The sequence below is a fragment of the Drosophila pseudoobscura genome, chromosome X (assembly GCF_009870125.1).
Source record: "Drosophila pseudoobscura strain MV-25-SWS-2005 chromosome X, UCI_Dpse_MV25, whole genome shotgun sequence".
NCBI classification, from domain to species: domain Eukaryota; kingdom Metazoa; phylum Arthropoda; class Insecta; order Diptera; family Drosophilidae; genus Drosophila; species Drosophila pseudoobscura.
The window spans coordinates 18,688,290-18,702,222 of NC_046683.1; the positions used below are offsets into that span (position 1 = coordinate 18,688,290).

General features: G+C 41.3%; 1 protein-coding gene and 1 long non-coding RNA gene across 2 annotated transcripts; both read left to right on the forward strand.

Moving 5' to 3' along the window:
- Positions 1–254: 254 nt before the first annotated feature.
- LOC117184864 (uncharacterized) lies at positions 255–1,124 on the forward strand. Its single transcript, XR_004470332.1, has 3 exons — positions 255–566; positions 631–786; positions 851–1,124. It is a non-coding gene; the product is annotated as an uncharacterized lncRNA (long non-coding RNA).
- Positions 1,125–10,023: 8,899 nt separating this feature from the next.
- Positions 10,024–11,180, forward strand: LOC6899502 (E3 ubiquitin-protein ligase COP1-like). The gene is made up of 2 exons (XM_033384648.1): positions 10,024–10,152; positions 10,228–11,180. The coding sequence occupies exon 2, from the start codon at positions 10,532–10,534 to the stop codon at positions 11,159–11,161; it is 630 nt and encodes a 209-aa protein (XP_033240539.1). The 5' UTR covers positions 10,024–10,152; positions 10,228–10,531; the 3' UTR covers positions 11,162–11,180.
- The last annotated feature ends 2,753 nt before the right edge of the window (positions 11,181–13,933 follow it).

Here is a 13,933-nt window from a genome sequence, read left to right on the forward strand (position 1 = left end):
TACTTTGTGGGGTCGGAAACGATTCTTTCTGGACGTTACACACTGCCATTTTCACCACAAAACTAATATACTTACCCCAATACTCATTTTGAGTATCGGGTATAATTAGCATCACCATCAGATCTCTGAAAACGACAAAAGCATACAAACACACATTTTTGTCGAATCATATTGTGTGTGTATCTGTGTTTGGCTCATGATGACGCGTCAGTACCCGAACGCCAGAGCCGAAGTCTCTGGGGTGCTCAAGCTGGTAACCCTTCGTTTGACGCTTCGTTAGTGGTTATGTGTACATATAATATGGCGAATACCCGACGCTCCGCTGACGACCGCTGCCGCAGAGCAGCCATTTTCTTTACTTGTGCGTTCTGTTTATGTATGTATGTAGAAATACCTATGTATCCGTTATGCCTGCGTTGACGTCAGTAAATAAGACGATTGCGCATTTTGAGTATCGGATATAAAAAGAGCCAGAGGTACAAAATTTCATAAAATTTCCGATAGAGTCGACGATGGAGTTGGAGCATTTCAACTCTATTATAACTCCAGAGCTTACCGATTTTTATGTGAGTGGTAGTCTATCCTTCTATGACAGCTAGTTGTTTTTTTTTCATTATTTTATTTTATTAGATCAACAAAATAAGGAGCTTATTGGGGACGAGCTCATCGATGGCATCCAGTTTAAAACATGTGCTGGATGATAAGCTAATTTTCGATTACAACGTGGACGGTACGTCGGGGAAGAGTTCTTTGAAAAATTTTAAATCATTTTAAATGTCCTGGAATGTAGGTTTAAAAAACTTTACAAATACATAATAATTAATTAATTAACATATCCATATTATTTCAGCGGCGGTGAACATGAAAATACACAACGAGCCAGCAGATAAAGTAATAAGGAAGGCTATTCATAATATTAAGAATAGCTATTTTCAAAAGGGCGCAAGGGATACAAAATACAAAGTATCCGTAGACAATAATGAATAATAATTTTTAATAAATAAAAATAGTTGGAAAAATAAACAATTGAATGTATTACTTTTTATATCTAAAGACACTAAGTTGTTATTGTGGGCTCAATCGAAAACCCGAAACACATAACATAAGCGAAGAGACAAAAAGTGTTCTGCTCAGTGAGAGACCGTTTCTGAGTGGTCTTTTTCGGTTTTGTCAGTGACGAGACAGCAATGGGAAAAAGTGTTGACCGTTTGCGAGCTATGCTTTTAAGGGATGCAAATTGACAGAACATGCACCAAACAACTACTGTTATGTAGAAGGTTGTATACCTATATTTACTGTATAAATTTGAGAAGATTTTGACAGAACAGTGGTAGGACGACGGCTGAATAATTTGAGGAACTTTTATGATGAGCCCATTCCTTCATCCAGCTTAGGAATTTATTTACTGGAGACATAACCCTCTCAGACAGAAGAAATATTTGCGTTAAGTCAAATTGAATATAAGGCTATAGTGATGCCATATTTAGGCGAGCTAATAGTGATGCCATTGCTACATCACGTACAAAATTACAAAATTAAGTTGCTTTGTTTTACTTTTTAAAAAATGATCTTTAAAAATCTCTATTAAAATTTCAAAAGGAGGTTTTTAGTCCGTAGGCACGCTAAGCACTCGTGCTATGCATGAATCGGGCATGCCCTTCACAACGGTGTGAAAAAAAACAAAAAAACAAAAAAATAGAGTTTTAAAGATTCCTTTTTTTTTTTTTTTTTTTGTTATTAAGCGTTGAATCCGTACATTGCATATATCGTATCTTAACAACACAGGTAAATAGTATTAAGGAGACCAAACCTATTGCTTTATGCAAGAGGACTTATAGAGATATAATATAGTATAGTATATAGTAATAATAAAAAAAAAAGTAATATTATAATATTGGGAGGGAAACTTAGAGTTGGCCAATAGTTTTGGCAAAACCCAATCTCTTCAACCGCCTCAAAGGCCTGGCAGGTAGTAATCGTCTGGCGAGCATACTATGGTGTCTAATTAGCCTGTCACTGTATCTGCTGGTATGCCTTCCAATCTGCTCCTCTACTGTATGCAGATTCAAGTCTCGATGTAGGGTGGAGCCGCGCACGTACCAAGGGCAGTTCGTTATTTGCCTCATGGCGCGATTCTGCAAGACCTGTATCCGTTTATAGTTCGATTTGGCAGCTATACCCCAAATCTGCACACCGTATAGCCAGATCGGGGCTACACAGTGTACATAAACTGCTCTTTTGGCTCTCAGTGACATGGTGCTTCTTCTGTTAATCAGCCACCGCAATTGCTGCATTCTTTGCCCACATTTACGAGCCGTAGCTTTCAAGTGTGGACCAAAAGTAAGACGCTTATCAAGGGTGATACCGAGATACTTTGCTTGCTTTGGTTGGTCCAAAGTTACGCCTTCAAGCTTTATGGGTGGGGTGTGGTCTATGAGCGCTTTCAGGGTGAAGCATGGATTGGTGGTCTTCAGTGGGTTGACTTTTAAATTCCATCTTTTGCACCAAGCTGCCAGAGAGTAGAGGTACTCTTGGAGACCATCTGCTGCCTCAAGGCGGCACTTGGAGCTGTAGAGCAGTGCTATATCGTCCGCATAGGTAGCAAGCAGAGCCTTACGGGGGGCCTCCATATGTTGCTCGCTTGGGGAGGGTAGATCTGCAGTATAGATAGAGTAAAGCAGCGGGCCAAGGACGCTGCCCTGTGGAACTCCAGCTCTCATTTGGCAAGGTGTTGAATGTGTGTTCCTGAACCTGACCATAAACTGACGTCCTTCCAAGTATGATCGTAGGACACCGTAGTATGGTGCTGGGAACAGTTTTTTAATTTTGCTCAGTAGGCCGATATGCCAAACTCTATCGAAGGCTTGCTGCATATCAATAAAGACTGCATTGCAGTATTCTAGATCATCATAGGCCTGTAGGATGTGTCCTGCCAATCTGTGGACTTGCTCCACTGTGCCGTGTCCCTCCCGAAAGCCAAACTGATGATCCGGCAAGATACCGCGTTCCTTGATGATCCCACCAAGACGATTGGCAAGAAGCCTTTCCCAGACCTTCGATAGGGAAGACAAGAGACTTATTGGCCGATACGACTCAGGGTCGTCCTCCGGTTTTCCAGGCTTATGGATCATCAGGACTGTTGCTATCTTCCACTGCTTAGGGAAAAACTGCATCCTTAACATGGCGTTAAAGATGAGCACTATGTAGAGTATCGCCGGGTAGGCAATGCTTTCAGTGTGGAATTGCACACTCTGTCAATGCCAGGAGCCTTCTTCCTCGGTAGGGACTTGATGACTTCAACAATCTCCTCAGCCCTGGCTGGTTTAATGGGTAAGGCCATTTGTAGAGGTGTTTGCAGACTATCTTTTGTCTCTTTGTACTGCGCCTCCGTGGCGAATTGGTAATGGGTGAACCTGTCCCCTAAATGATGTGCAAACGAATTGGCCTGCTCTTCTTCGTTTCTAGCAAGTTCACCGTTGGGACACCGGATGGGAATCTGTCTGAACGGTTGTCTCTTAAGAGACTTAGTGGTCTTCCAAAGCGAATATCCAGCATCCACGGTGTAATCCATGGAAGCAAGCTTTTGTTCAAAGAAGTTGCTTCGAAGTTCTCTCAGGGTGTTTCGAAGTTGCTTGGCAGTCCGGTTCCATAGAATTCGGTCCCATGGGTCTTGAGATCGGATTGCGCGTCTTCGAAGTCTCCTTTTTTGTAACAAAAGCTCTCTGGCCTCTCTTGTAAGGACTATTCCATAGGCGGCGCTTGTCGGAGGATGCGAGGGCGTTGAGGCAGCTGCAGCCATGTGTATACTCTCTGTGATGTTATCTACAGCCATCTCGATATCTTCCTCAGAGTTTAGCGAGACGTTCAGTTGAATAGACCTCTCCAAATGTTGCCTAAATGCGAGCAGGTCAGTGTGCTTGGTGACTAGATGAGGGCTTGGATTTTCTATAATGCCATCTGTTTTAATGCTGATGACTAAGGCCAGATGGTCGGAGTCCAGATCCCAGCTCTGACTTATTGTTGCTCGAGAATCCGGAATACCATGGTGTACTGCGAAGTCTATGCAGGACGGCGTGTGATTGAGTACATATGGGTACCGGGTTGGTGATCCAGTTGCAAGGATCCTAGCGCCAGTAGCAGAGATGGCTTCCGCTAGCTCTCGCCCCCTAGGGGAATTGTAAGTGTCTCCCCACAGCCAGTGTCGGGCATTCCAGTCACCACCAACCAAATACCTTTGCCCGCAAGCACGGAGTGCATCAATGTAATGTCTTTCCTCAATCCTGACTCTGGGAGGGCAGTAAATGGCGCTGAACTCCACATCGCCCAGTCCTGTGGCTACTTTTACTGCTGACATTTGCATGCTGCGTGTCTCAATGACCCTTTGTGGAAAATGACGAATCGAAGTCTTAACTAAAACCGCAACACCACCAACGCTATTATTATTCCGCGATGGCTTGAAGGCTGGATAGAAGGCATATCCATGTATTTTAACAGCTGCCCCTCTTTTAATTCTGATCTCCGTCAAAAGAAGAATGTCAACGCTATTCTTGTGCGCGAAGAGCTCAACCTCTTTTGCTTTCCGTGAAATGCCGTTAGCATTCCAGATGAGAACCTTTAGTGGCTTCATTGAGATGCTGAAACGTTGTATATCGCAGGAATAGGCGTTACCGCAGCCGCAAACCGTAGGAGGCATTCCACCGCAACTCGGATGAGTACCAATACGCGAGGGAGTGGCTTAATAAACTGACAAATATGCAGTGCGACACGGTGTCCCAGGCGCATGCCCCCAGAAAACTGGTGAGGATGGACTTTTCAGACACCACGAATCATGCGTCGAGGCTATAGTTTGGCCTCGAGGCCATGAGACTGAAGACTGGTGTTCCGAGTGTGGCACAGAAAGTGTGCCGATGATGCAGACCCGAAGGTTGGAAAAATTTAAGAAAAAAGTCGCAAAATGAACTAAGCGCACGTCTTTTATAGGCTGCAGAGTCGCAGTAGCCATTCTGCTGCGTCGCTGCGACTGCGCATTCGTCTTATTTACTAGCGTCAAAAAATACTTCGGCTCTGGCGTTCGGGTACTGATGCGTCATCATGAGCCAAACAACGAGTACACACACAATAAGTTTCGACAAAAAAGTGTGTTTGTATGCTTCTTTCGTTTTCAGAGATCTGATGCTGATGCTATTTGAATAATTGAATGTATGGGTGCACACGAAGCAAAAAAAAAAAAGATGGAGACAAAACGGCTCACCCACGAGGATGGCAAGAAGAAGATGGAGGACTTGAGGGCCTTCCTGGAGGAGCAACAGGCGATAGTAGGAGAAGGGGGCTATCGCGCCGATGCTACTCGTCAGCGACGGGCGTCCTTGCTCTCGCGTGGCGACGAGGAGGATTGGTGCGATGGCTCCCAGTCCCTCCAGCTGCTGGCCTCGCCGTTGGTGTCGTCTTCACGTGTGGGAAGAAAGTCCACTCGGCCGTAATGACAGGGACCCGCGGAGGAGAAACCCCAGACCCGCCCCCACGACCTCCGCGGCAGGAATGGCGACGACGGAGGCAGCGACGGCGGGTAATTTTAAAACTTTGACGGTGGACGACGGAACTTATTCAACGGAAAATGAATGATTTACCACCAAATTCTGGGCATTCTCGTGGACGCGGGCGCGGAATAAAAAAGAAGGACAATGCAAACCGTGGCTTGGGTCTGCAGTTGGGGCAATCTTCTAACGAGGCTCGTCCGGATAAACCTGTCCCCCCAGCGGACGCGTTAAAAACGTCGCAGATCGTACCCAAGTCTAAGGATACTGAAGCTCAAGCCATTGAAGGTATTGGTTTTGTTCTTTTTCCACACAGCAACAAATCCTGGCGTTTACCGAAATTACCCGAAGTTCGCAAATGTTGTGTCAGGATCAAAAGATTGAAGCTAATAAACTCGAGCTCTGTCACTGGAGAGGCCACTGATCGTCCAAAAGCAGAATTTGAGGTCTTATTTCAACGGCATCCATTTTTAGATAGAAATTCCGTAGTGTTAGGAGATTTTAATTTATGCCTTCGTTCCCTTTCAGGTTGCTGTAAGAAAATTTATGAATTCCTTTCAGAAAGGAATTGTAGGTCATTGTTAGATGTGAACTCGTCCACAACCAATTGCGATACGCATATTGACTGGGCGTTTTCAAACATTTCCGATAGCAGGGCCACCGCGCGCACCTTTGAGACTATCTATAGTTATCATAATGGAATTTTAGTTAATGTTAGAGAGGCAGAAGACTAAACTTTTTTGGTAATCAGGCATTAGTGTAAATATTTAATATTTTGTATTATTTAGCCGTATTCTGAATTATATTAATTCTTTAATCTTTACCTTTGTTAAACCTTTTTCATTTTTATCCGTTTTATTATTTTGTTAATTAAGTTTAGGTTGAAATAGTTTTATTATTAATCATTTCTATGTATGTATATAGGTATTCTTGTTAGTTTAGATATTTTTTATAAAGGATTGGAATCCTTTTTTTAATTTTTGGGGAATATGGAGCTTAAAAATGCTTTTAAAAGCAGCTCAAGTCAACTCGTAGGTCCCCAAGATTGTATTTTGGCTAGAGTGACCCCATTGCATCGTGATGGCCTCCCCGTGGTGTTCCCTGGGTACCAATTTAATGTATTAAATTGGGAGCTAATTCGAGCGGCGTTTATGTATAAAATATATTTTATAACTTACATACATGTATGTAGATCATAAGCTCACGTATATACTGACTGAGTACCGGGTATAAAGTAGAGCCGCGGCCTTTGCCGCGGCTCACAACGTTCCCCCTCGTTTAAAAATGATCTTTGAAACTCTATTAAAATTTTAAAAGGAGATTTTTAGTCCGTAGGCACGCTAAGCACTCGTGCTATGCATGAATCGGGCATGCCCTTCACAACGGTGTGAAAAAAAACAAAAAAATTGAGTTTTAAAGATTCCTTCATAATTTAATTTTTTGTATTCACATTTCATCAGAAAATAAAAATGTCTGAAAGTCCTTCGCGAAAAATTAAACGTCTCACTTTCACCACAAGTGGTAAGTCTCTAAATATATATTTAAAAATTAAAGTACACCGAAATTATCAAAATTTTACATTTCAGAGAACAAACCAAATTGCAATTGTGCTAGTTTGGTGACGGCTGCTGTGGAGCGCATGAAGGCCTCAGTGACGGCTGCTGCGGAGCGCATGGAGGGAACAATGACTGCCCTTCTAACTGAAATGCGCACTTTACGGAGTATGATTTCTTTTAACTTGAAATATGAACTATAAACTAAATTGTACATTGGTTTTCAGATCAACAAAATACATCGATTCAACAAATGCCTGTGCTGGTTGAAGCAGTCGCAGAGCAGGCTGGTACTTTAAAAAGTCCAGTCAGTCGCAAAATGTTTCCCTGTTTTAACTTTTGGACTTTTCAGACACCACGAATCATGCGTCGAGGCTATAGTTTGGCCTCGAGGCCATGAGACTGAAGACTGGTGTTCCGAGTGTGGCACAGAAAGTGTGCCGATGATGCAGACCCGAAGGTTGGAAAAATTTGAGAAATAAGTCGCAAAATGAACTAAGCGCACGTCTTTTATAGGCTGCAGAGTCGCAGTAGCCATTCTGCTGCGTCGCTGCGTCGCTGCGACTGCGCATTCGTCTTATTTACTAGCGTCAATAAAGACTTCGGCTCTGGCGTTCGGGTACTGATGCGTCATCATGAGCCAAACAACGAGTACACACACAATAAGTTTCGACAAAAATGTGTGTTTGTATGCTTCTTTCGTTTTCAGAGATCTGATGCTGATGCTATTTGAATATTTGAATGTATGGGTGCACACGCATTCTCACGTACTTTGCGTGTGTTTGTTCTAGTATTGCTGCCCTCTAGTACCAGCTGGTCGTCTTATTTACCGGCGTCAATGAAGACTTCGGCTCTGGCGTTCGGGTACTGACGCGTCATCATGAGCCAAACGCAGAGAGAACATCTTTGCATGTGTTAGTACACACACAATATGTTTCGACAAAAATGTGTGTTTGTATGCTTCTTTCGTTTTCAGAGATATCTCTGAAAGAGGCAGAAAAAGTGGCAGAAAACGTGGAAGAAAAAGAAATTCTGATAGAAGAGGAGGAATTCATCTATGAGAATCGCAAAATTCAGCCAAATGAATCGTCATTAAATGACAAACTTAGGCAGTGGTCTATGAAGCATAGGCCAACGCGTGAATGTGCACTTGATTTAGTAGGTATTTTGAAAGCGGAAAAGTATTTCCAGTCGGTATATTTTTAGGGAAAAGTAAGCCCCATAGCTGTGAAGAGTTTTTAGCAAAATTTTGTCTAGAATTTAAAGCGTTAAGGAATGGCAGGCTCACCATTTGTGGCAGAGATATAAATATAGTTATTAGGGCAGTAGTTTGCGATGCTCCAGCAAGAGCGTTTATTAGCGGCACGCCAGGACACACATCTCGTCATGGCTGTGCAAAATGTACATACAAAAATAGCTAGAAAGGTAGTCCGAATTTTGACTTATAGTACTACCTCAGGAGCTTTAATTACTAATGAAGATTTTGCGCTTAGACGATATCCTTGTCACCATAGCAGCCAATATTTAAATTGTAGGTCAATATTAGAAGAAATTGATATTTCCATGGGGACACAGATTCCATTAGATTGTATGCATTTGGTAGAGTTAGGAGTGATGCGTAAGATTTTGTTAAGGTTTGTAAATAATAAGCTGGTCGTAAAAAGTTCGACAGAATCAAAGAAACGCATTTCAGATAAGCTAGTGTTCCTAAAAAAGTTCATTCCGCGAGAGTTTGCGCGTAAGCCTAGGTCTTTAGATGAATTGTGTAATTGGAAGGCCACGGAGTTTAGACAATTTTTGCTGTACACGGGAATTATTGCCTTCAAAAACGAAGTCAGTGATGACCTTTATTATAAATTCCTTTTATTACATTGCACATATAGAATGCTTTGCAGCTCTAAAATTCGTGAATACAATAAAGAAAATTGTCAACGAATTTTAGATCTCTTTGTGCACAATTTTCCAATTGTATTCGGTGAAAACAGCGTGTCTAGTAAAAGCCTAGTAAAATTCTTGAACAAATATTCAGAAAAATTTTTGAAGACAGGATAGAAAAAAAAGTTCACAGAAATCCTAAGATAGTGGGTAGTAAGTGTTATTTTAATAATTTTTTTGTCAGTAAAGGAACCAGATAATTTTTTTTTTTATTAACGGAAATATTCCAATTATGGTGAAAGGGTTTTCTGAAGAAGAGGGAGGGGCAATTATAGGGCAAAGGCTTTCAAATATTAGGAGCTTCTATGAGGAACCTATAACCTCAATCGGATTAGGAATTGTTTTAGTAGATAATGAATTCATAGAATTAGAGGAGAGATTTCAATTTCTAGATTTGCAAAGTACAGCCGTAGGTTTACCTTATGAGGGAATTATTTTAGTCATTCCATTGCTTCATCATTGTATTTAAAATTTAATATATATTCACTACCTAAAATTAGCAGATTTTACTGGGGTGTTTAGTCCGTAGGCGTGTTTTTCAACATGAATCGGGCAAAAAAACTATATATATATGTACATATATATCTGTGCAGATTTTAGACAAAAATATTGTAAATCACTTATTTTAGAAGGATGGCATCACCGCGAAAAATTTTACGCTATTCTATGCAAAGCAATGGTAAGTATATTTTAAAATATTTCTTAATAAACAAAAAAGCTAATACGATTTTTCCAGAAAATGAGAAAGGTAAAACCTGCTCCGACGTTTTAGAGGAGCTCAAAAAAACGACGGGTAAATAGAAACTTTGTTTCCAATGAATAGTGGAATGAATACATCTAAATAACTATTTATATACTTTTAGAAACTCTGCAACAGAAGAATGCAGTTATTCGTGGTAAGACTAATAAAGATTAATAGAAAAATATTTTTATAATCAAATTAATTAACAACATTGTTTTTAGATCAATGGAATGCAGTGATCCAAATTTTAGCAGATCAAACTGTTTTAATAAAGCAGCTGGTAAAGGAGAAGGGGGAATTGAATCCCATTCGGGGACAGTTCCCTATAAAACGTGAGGAAGAGCTTGTTGAACTGGAAGAAAAAATAAAATTAAATAGGGACATTTATGTAAGTATATCTAAACTCTAAATTTTATGACTTTTTTCTCTGTCTTATCTTTATATTTTAATGTTTCACTTACAGATAACACCAATGAAATCGATTCTCAAGCCAGCTGGCGTTTTGAGCGGCTTAAACTTTATTTTGAGTGAGGTATTTTGTGTTGGCCGGACTCCGTTCTGGTATTTTTCAGGGTTGTAATAATAGTTTTGCTATCGATTGTTCCTGGTAAAATTTTTCTGAATTATGTGAATATTCGAATTGTTGTGCCATAAGTCCGATTTCATTGCACATTACGACCCATTGCGTGTCAGACACTCCACGCTCTATTTCGGTGACCCTTGATTTTGGACATCGCAATTTAAATGTAAATATTAATATAGACAGTATGAGCAGCGAGAATTTGCAGGTTAGCTCTAGCACCGGAACCAGCACACAATCTTCGCAATCTACCCCGAATGCTTCAGTCTCCAGCAACATATCCGATGGAGAGAACTCGGGCTCAAGGGCTGCTCCCCCCATGGTGACTGCTGGAGGAATTCTAAATCGCATCGTTTCGGGAATTAGGCATGCGTACCTTGAGATACTAGTCCGGATACCAATGGTGGTGCCCCGTAATAATCGCTCCGATTCAACATCGAATCGTGCTCCAGAGGCGGCGATTGGCTTGCGCACTCCCAACTCCCTCTCAACAGACAGGATTAGGGCCCCATCTACCAGTCGGCGTCGCCGCCACGCCAGCACCAATACCGCTACCACAGGACCCACTGCATCGGATGCCGAAGTCAGCGGTCCGTCGAGACCGAAGCGCCAGCGCACCGACTCAAACGAGTCCTTGGAAGAAACCTACAATTGCCCCATTTGTTTCGAGAGCGTATCGAGCCGAGATCCAGTGGCCACCAAATGCGGACACGTTTTCTGCCGCCAATGCATTCGCACTGTCATACGCCGCTTTCACAAGTGTCCCGTGTGCAGGATGCGCTCGACCCTGAGGCAGCTTAAATCTATTACTATGTAGACCTGTCCTTCAAGTCATCCCAAGATCCTCCCTACAGCAACAAATCCTGACGTTTACCGAAATTACCCGAATTTCGCAAATGTTGTGTCAGGATCAAAAGATTGAAGCTAATAAACTCGAGCTCTGTCACTGGAGAGGCCACTGATCGTCCAAAAGCAGAATTTGAGGTCTTATTTCAACGGCATCCATTTTTAGATAGAAATTCCGTAGTGTTAGGAGATTTTAATTTATGCCTTCATTCCCTTTCAGGTTGCTGTAAGAAAATTTATGAATTCCTTTCAGAAAGGAATTGTAGGTCATTGTTAGATGTGAACTCGTCCACAACCAATTGCGATACGCATATTGACTGGGCGTTTTCAAACATTTCCGATAGCAGGGCCACCGCACGCACCTTTGAGACTATCTATAGTTATCATAGTGGAATTTTAGTTAATGTTAGAGAGGCAGAAGACTAAACTTTTTTGGTAATCAGGCATTAGTGTAAATATTTAATATTTTGTATTATTTAGCCGTATTCTGAATTATATTAATTCTTTAATCTTTACCTTTGTTAAACCTTTTTCATTTTTATCCGTTTTATTATTTTGTTAATTAAGTTTAGGTTGAAATAGTTTTATTATTAATCATTTCTATGTATGTATATAGGTATTCTTGTTAGTTTAGATATTTTTTATAAAGGATTGGAATCCTTTTTTTAATTTTTGGGGAATATGGAGCTTAAAAATGCTTTTAAAAGCAGCTCAAGTCGACTCGTAGGTCCCCAAGATTATATTTTGGCTAGAGTGACCCCATTCATCGTGATGGCCTCCCCGTGGTGTTCCCTGGGTACCAATTTAATGTATTAAATTGGGAGCTAATTCGAGCGGCGTTTATGTACAAAATATATTTTATAACTTACATACATGTATGTAGATCATAAGCTCACGTATATACTGACTGAGTACCGGGTATAAAGTAGAGCCGCGGCCTTTGCCGCGGCTCACAACGTTCCCCCTCGTTTAAAAATGATCTTTGAAACTCTATTAAAATTTCAAAAAGAGATTTTTAGTCCGTAGGCACGCTAAGCACTCGTGCTATGCATGAATCGGGCATGCCCTTCACAACGGTGTGAAAAAAAACAAAAAAATAGAGTTTTAAAGATTCCTTCATAATTTAATTTTTTGTATTCACATTTCATCAGAAAATAAAAATGTCTGAAAGTCCTTCGCGAAAAATTAAACGTCTCACTTTCACCACAAGTGGTAAGTCTTTAATTTTTAAATATATATTTAAAGTACACCGAAATCATCAAAATTTTACATTTCAGAGAACAAACCAAATTGTAATTGTGCTAGTTTGGTGACGGCTGCTGTGGAGCGCATGAAGGCCTCAGTGACGGCTGCTGCGGAGCGCATGGAGGGAACAATGACTGCCCTTCTAACTGAAATGCGCACTTTACGGAGTATGATTTCTTTTAACTTGAAATATGAACTATGAACTAAATTGTACATTGGTTTTCAGATCAACAAAATACATCGATTCAACAAATGCCTGTGCTGGTTGAAGCAGTCGCAGAGCAGGCTGGTACTTTAAAAAGTCCAGTCAGTCGCAAAATGTTTCCCTGTTTTAACTTTTGGACTTTTCAGACACCACGAATCATGCGTCGAGGCTATAGTTTGGCCTCGAGGCCATGAGACTGAAGACTGGTGTTCCGAGTGTGGCACAGAAAGTGTGCCGATGATGCAGACCCGAAGGTTGGAAAAATTTGAGAAATAAGTCGCAAAATGAACTAAGCGCACGTCTTTTATAGGCTGCAGAGTCGCAGTAGCCATTCTGCTGCGTCGCTGCGTCGCTGCGACTGCGCATTCGTCTTATTTACTAGCGTCAATAAAGACTTCGGCTCTGGCGTTCGGGTACTGATGCGTCATCATGAGCCAAACAACGAGTACACACACAATAAGTTTCGACAAAAATGTGTGTTTGTATGCTTCTTTCGTTTTCAGAGATCTGATGCTGATGCTATTTGAATATTTGAATGTATGGGTGCACACGCATTCTCACGTACTTTGCGTGTGTTTGTTCTAGTATTGCTGCCCTCTAGTACCAGCTGGTCGTCTTATTTACCGGCGTCAATGAAGACTTCGGCTCTGGCGTTCGGGTACTGACGCGTCATCATGAGCCAAACGCAGAGAGAACATCTTTGCATGTGTTAGTACACACACAATATGTTTCGACAAAAATGTGTGTTTGTATGCTTCTTTCGTTTTCAGAGATATCTCTGAAAGAGGCAGAAAAAGTGGCAGAAAACGTGGAAGAAAAAGAAATTCTGATAGAAGAGGAGGAATTCATCTATGAGAATCGCAAAATTCAGCCAAATGAATCGTCATTAAATGACAAACTTAGGCAGTGGTCTATGAAGCATAGGCCAACGCGTGAATGTGCACTTGATTTAGTAGGTATTTTGAAAGCGGAAAAGTATTTCCAGTCGGTATATTTTTAGGGAAAAGTAAGCCCCATAGCTGTGAAGAGTTTTTAGCAAAATTTTGTCTAGAATTTAAAGCGTTAAGGAATGGCAGGCTCACCATTTGTGGCAGAGATATAAATATAGTTATTAGGGCAGTAGTTTGCGATGCTCCAGCAAGAGCGTTTATTAGCGGCACGCCAGGACACACATCTCGTCATGGCTGTGCAAAATGTACATACAAAAATAGCTAGAAAGGTAGTCCGAATTTTGACTTATAGTACTACCTCAGGAGCTTTAATTACTAATGAAGATTTTGCGCTTAGACGATA

Coding starts and splice junctions, on each gene's coding strand:
- LOC6899502 (XM_033384648.1), top strand. CDS start 10,532: ATGAGCAGCGAGAATTTGCAGGTTAGCTCTAGCACCGGAACCAGCACA.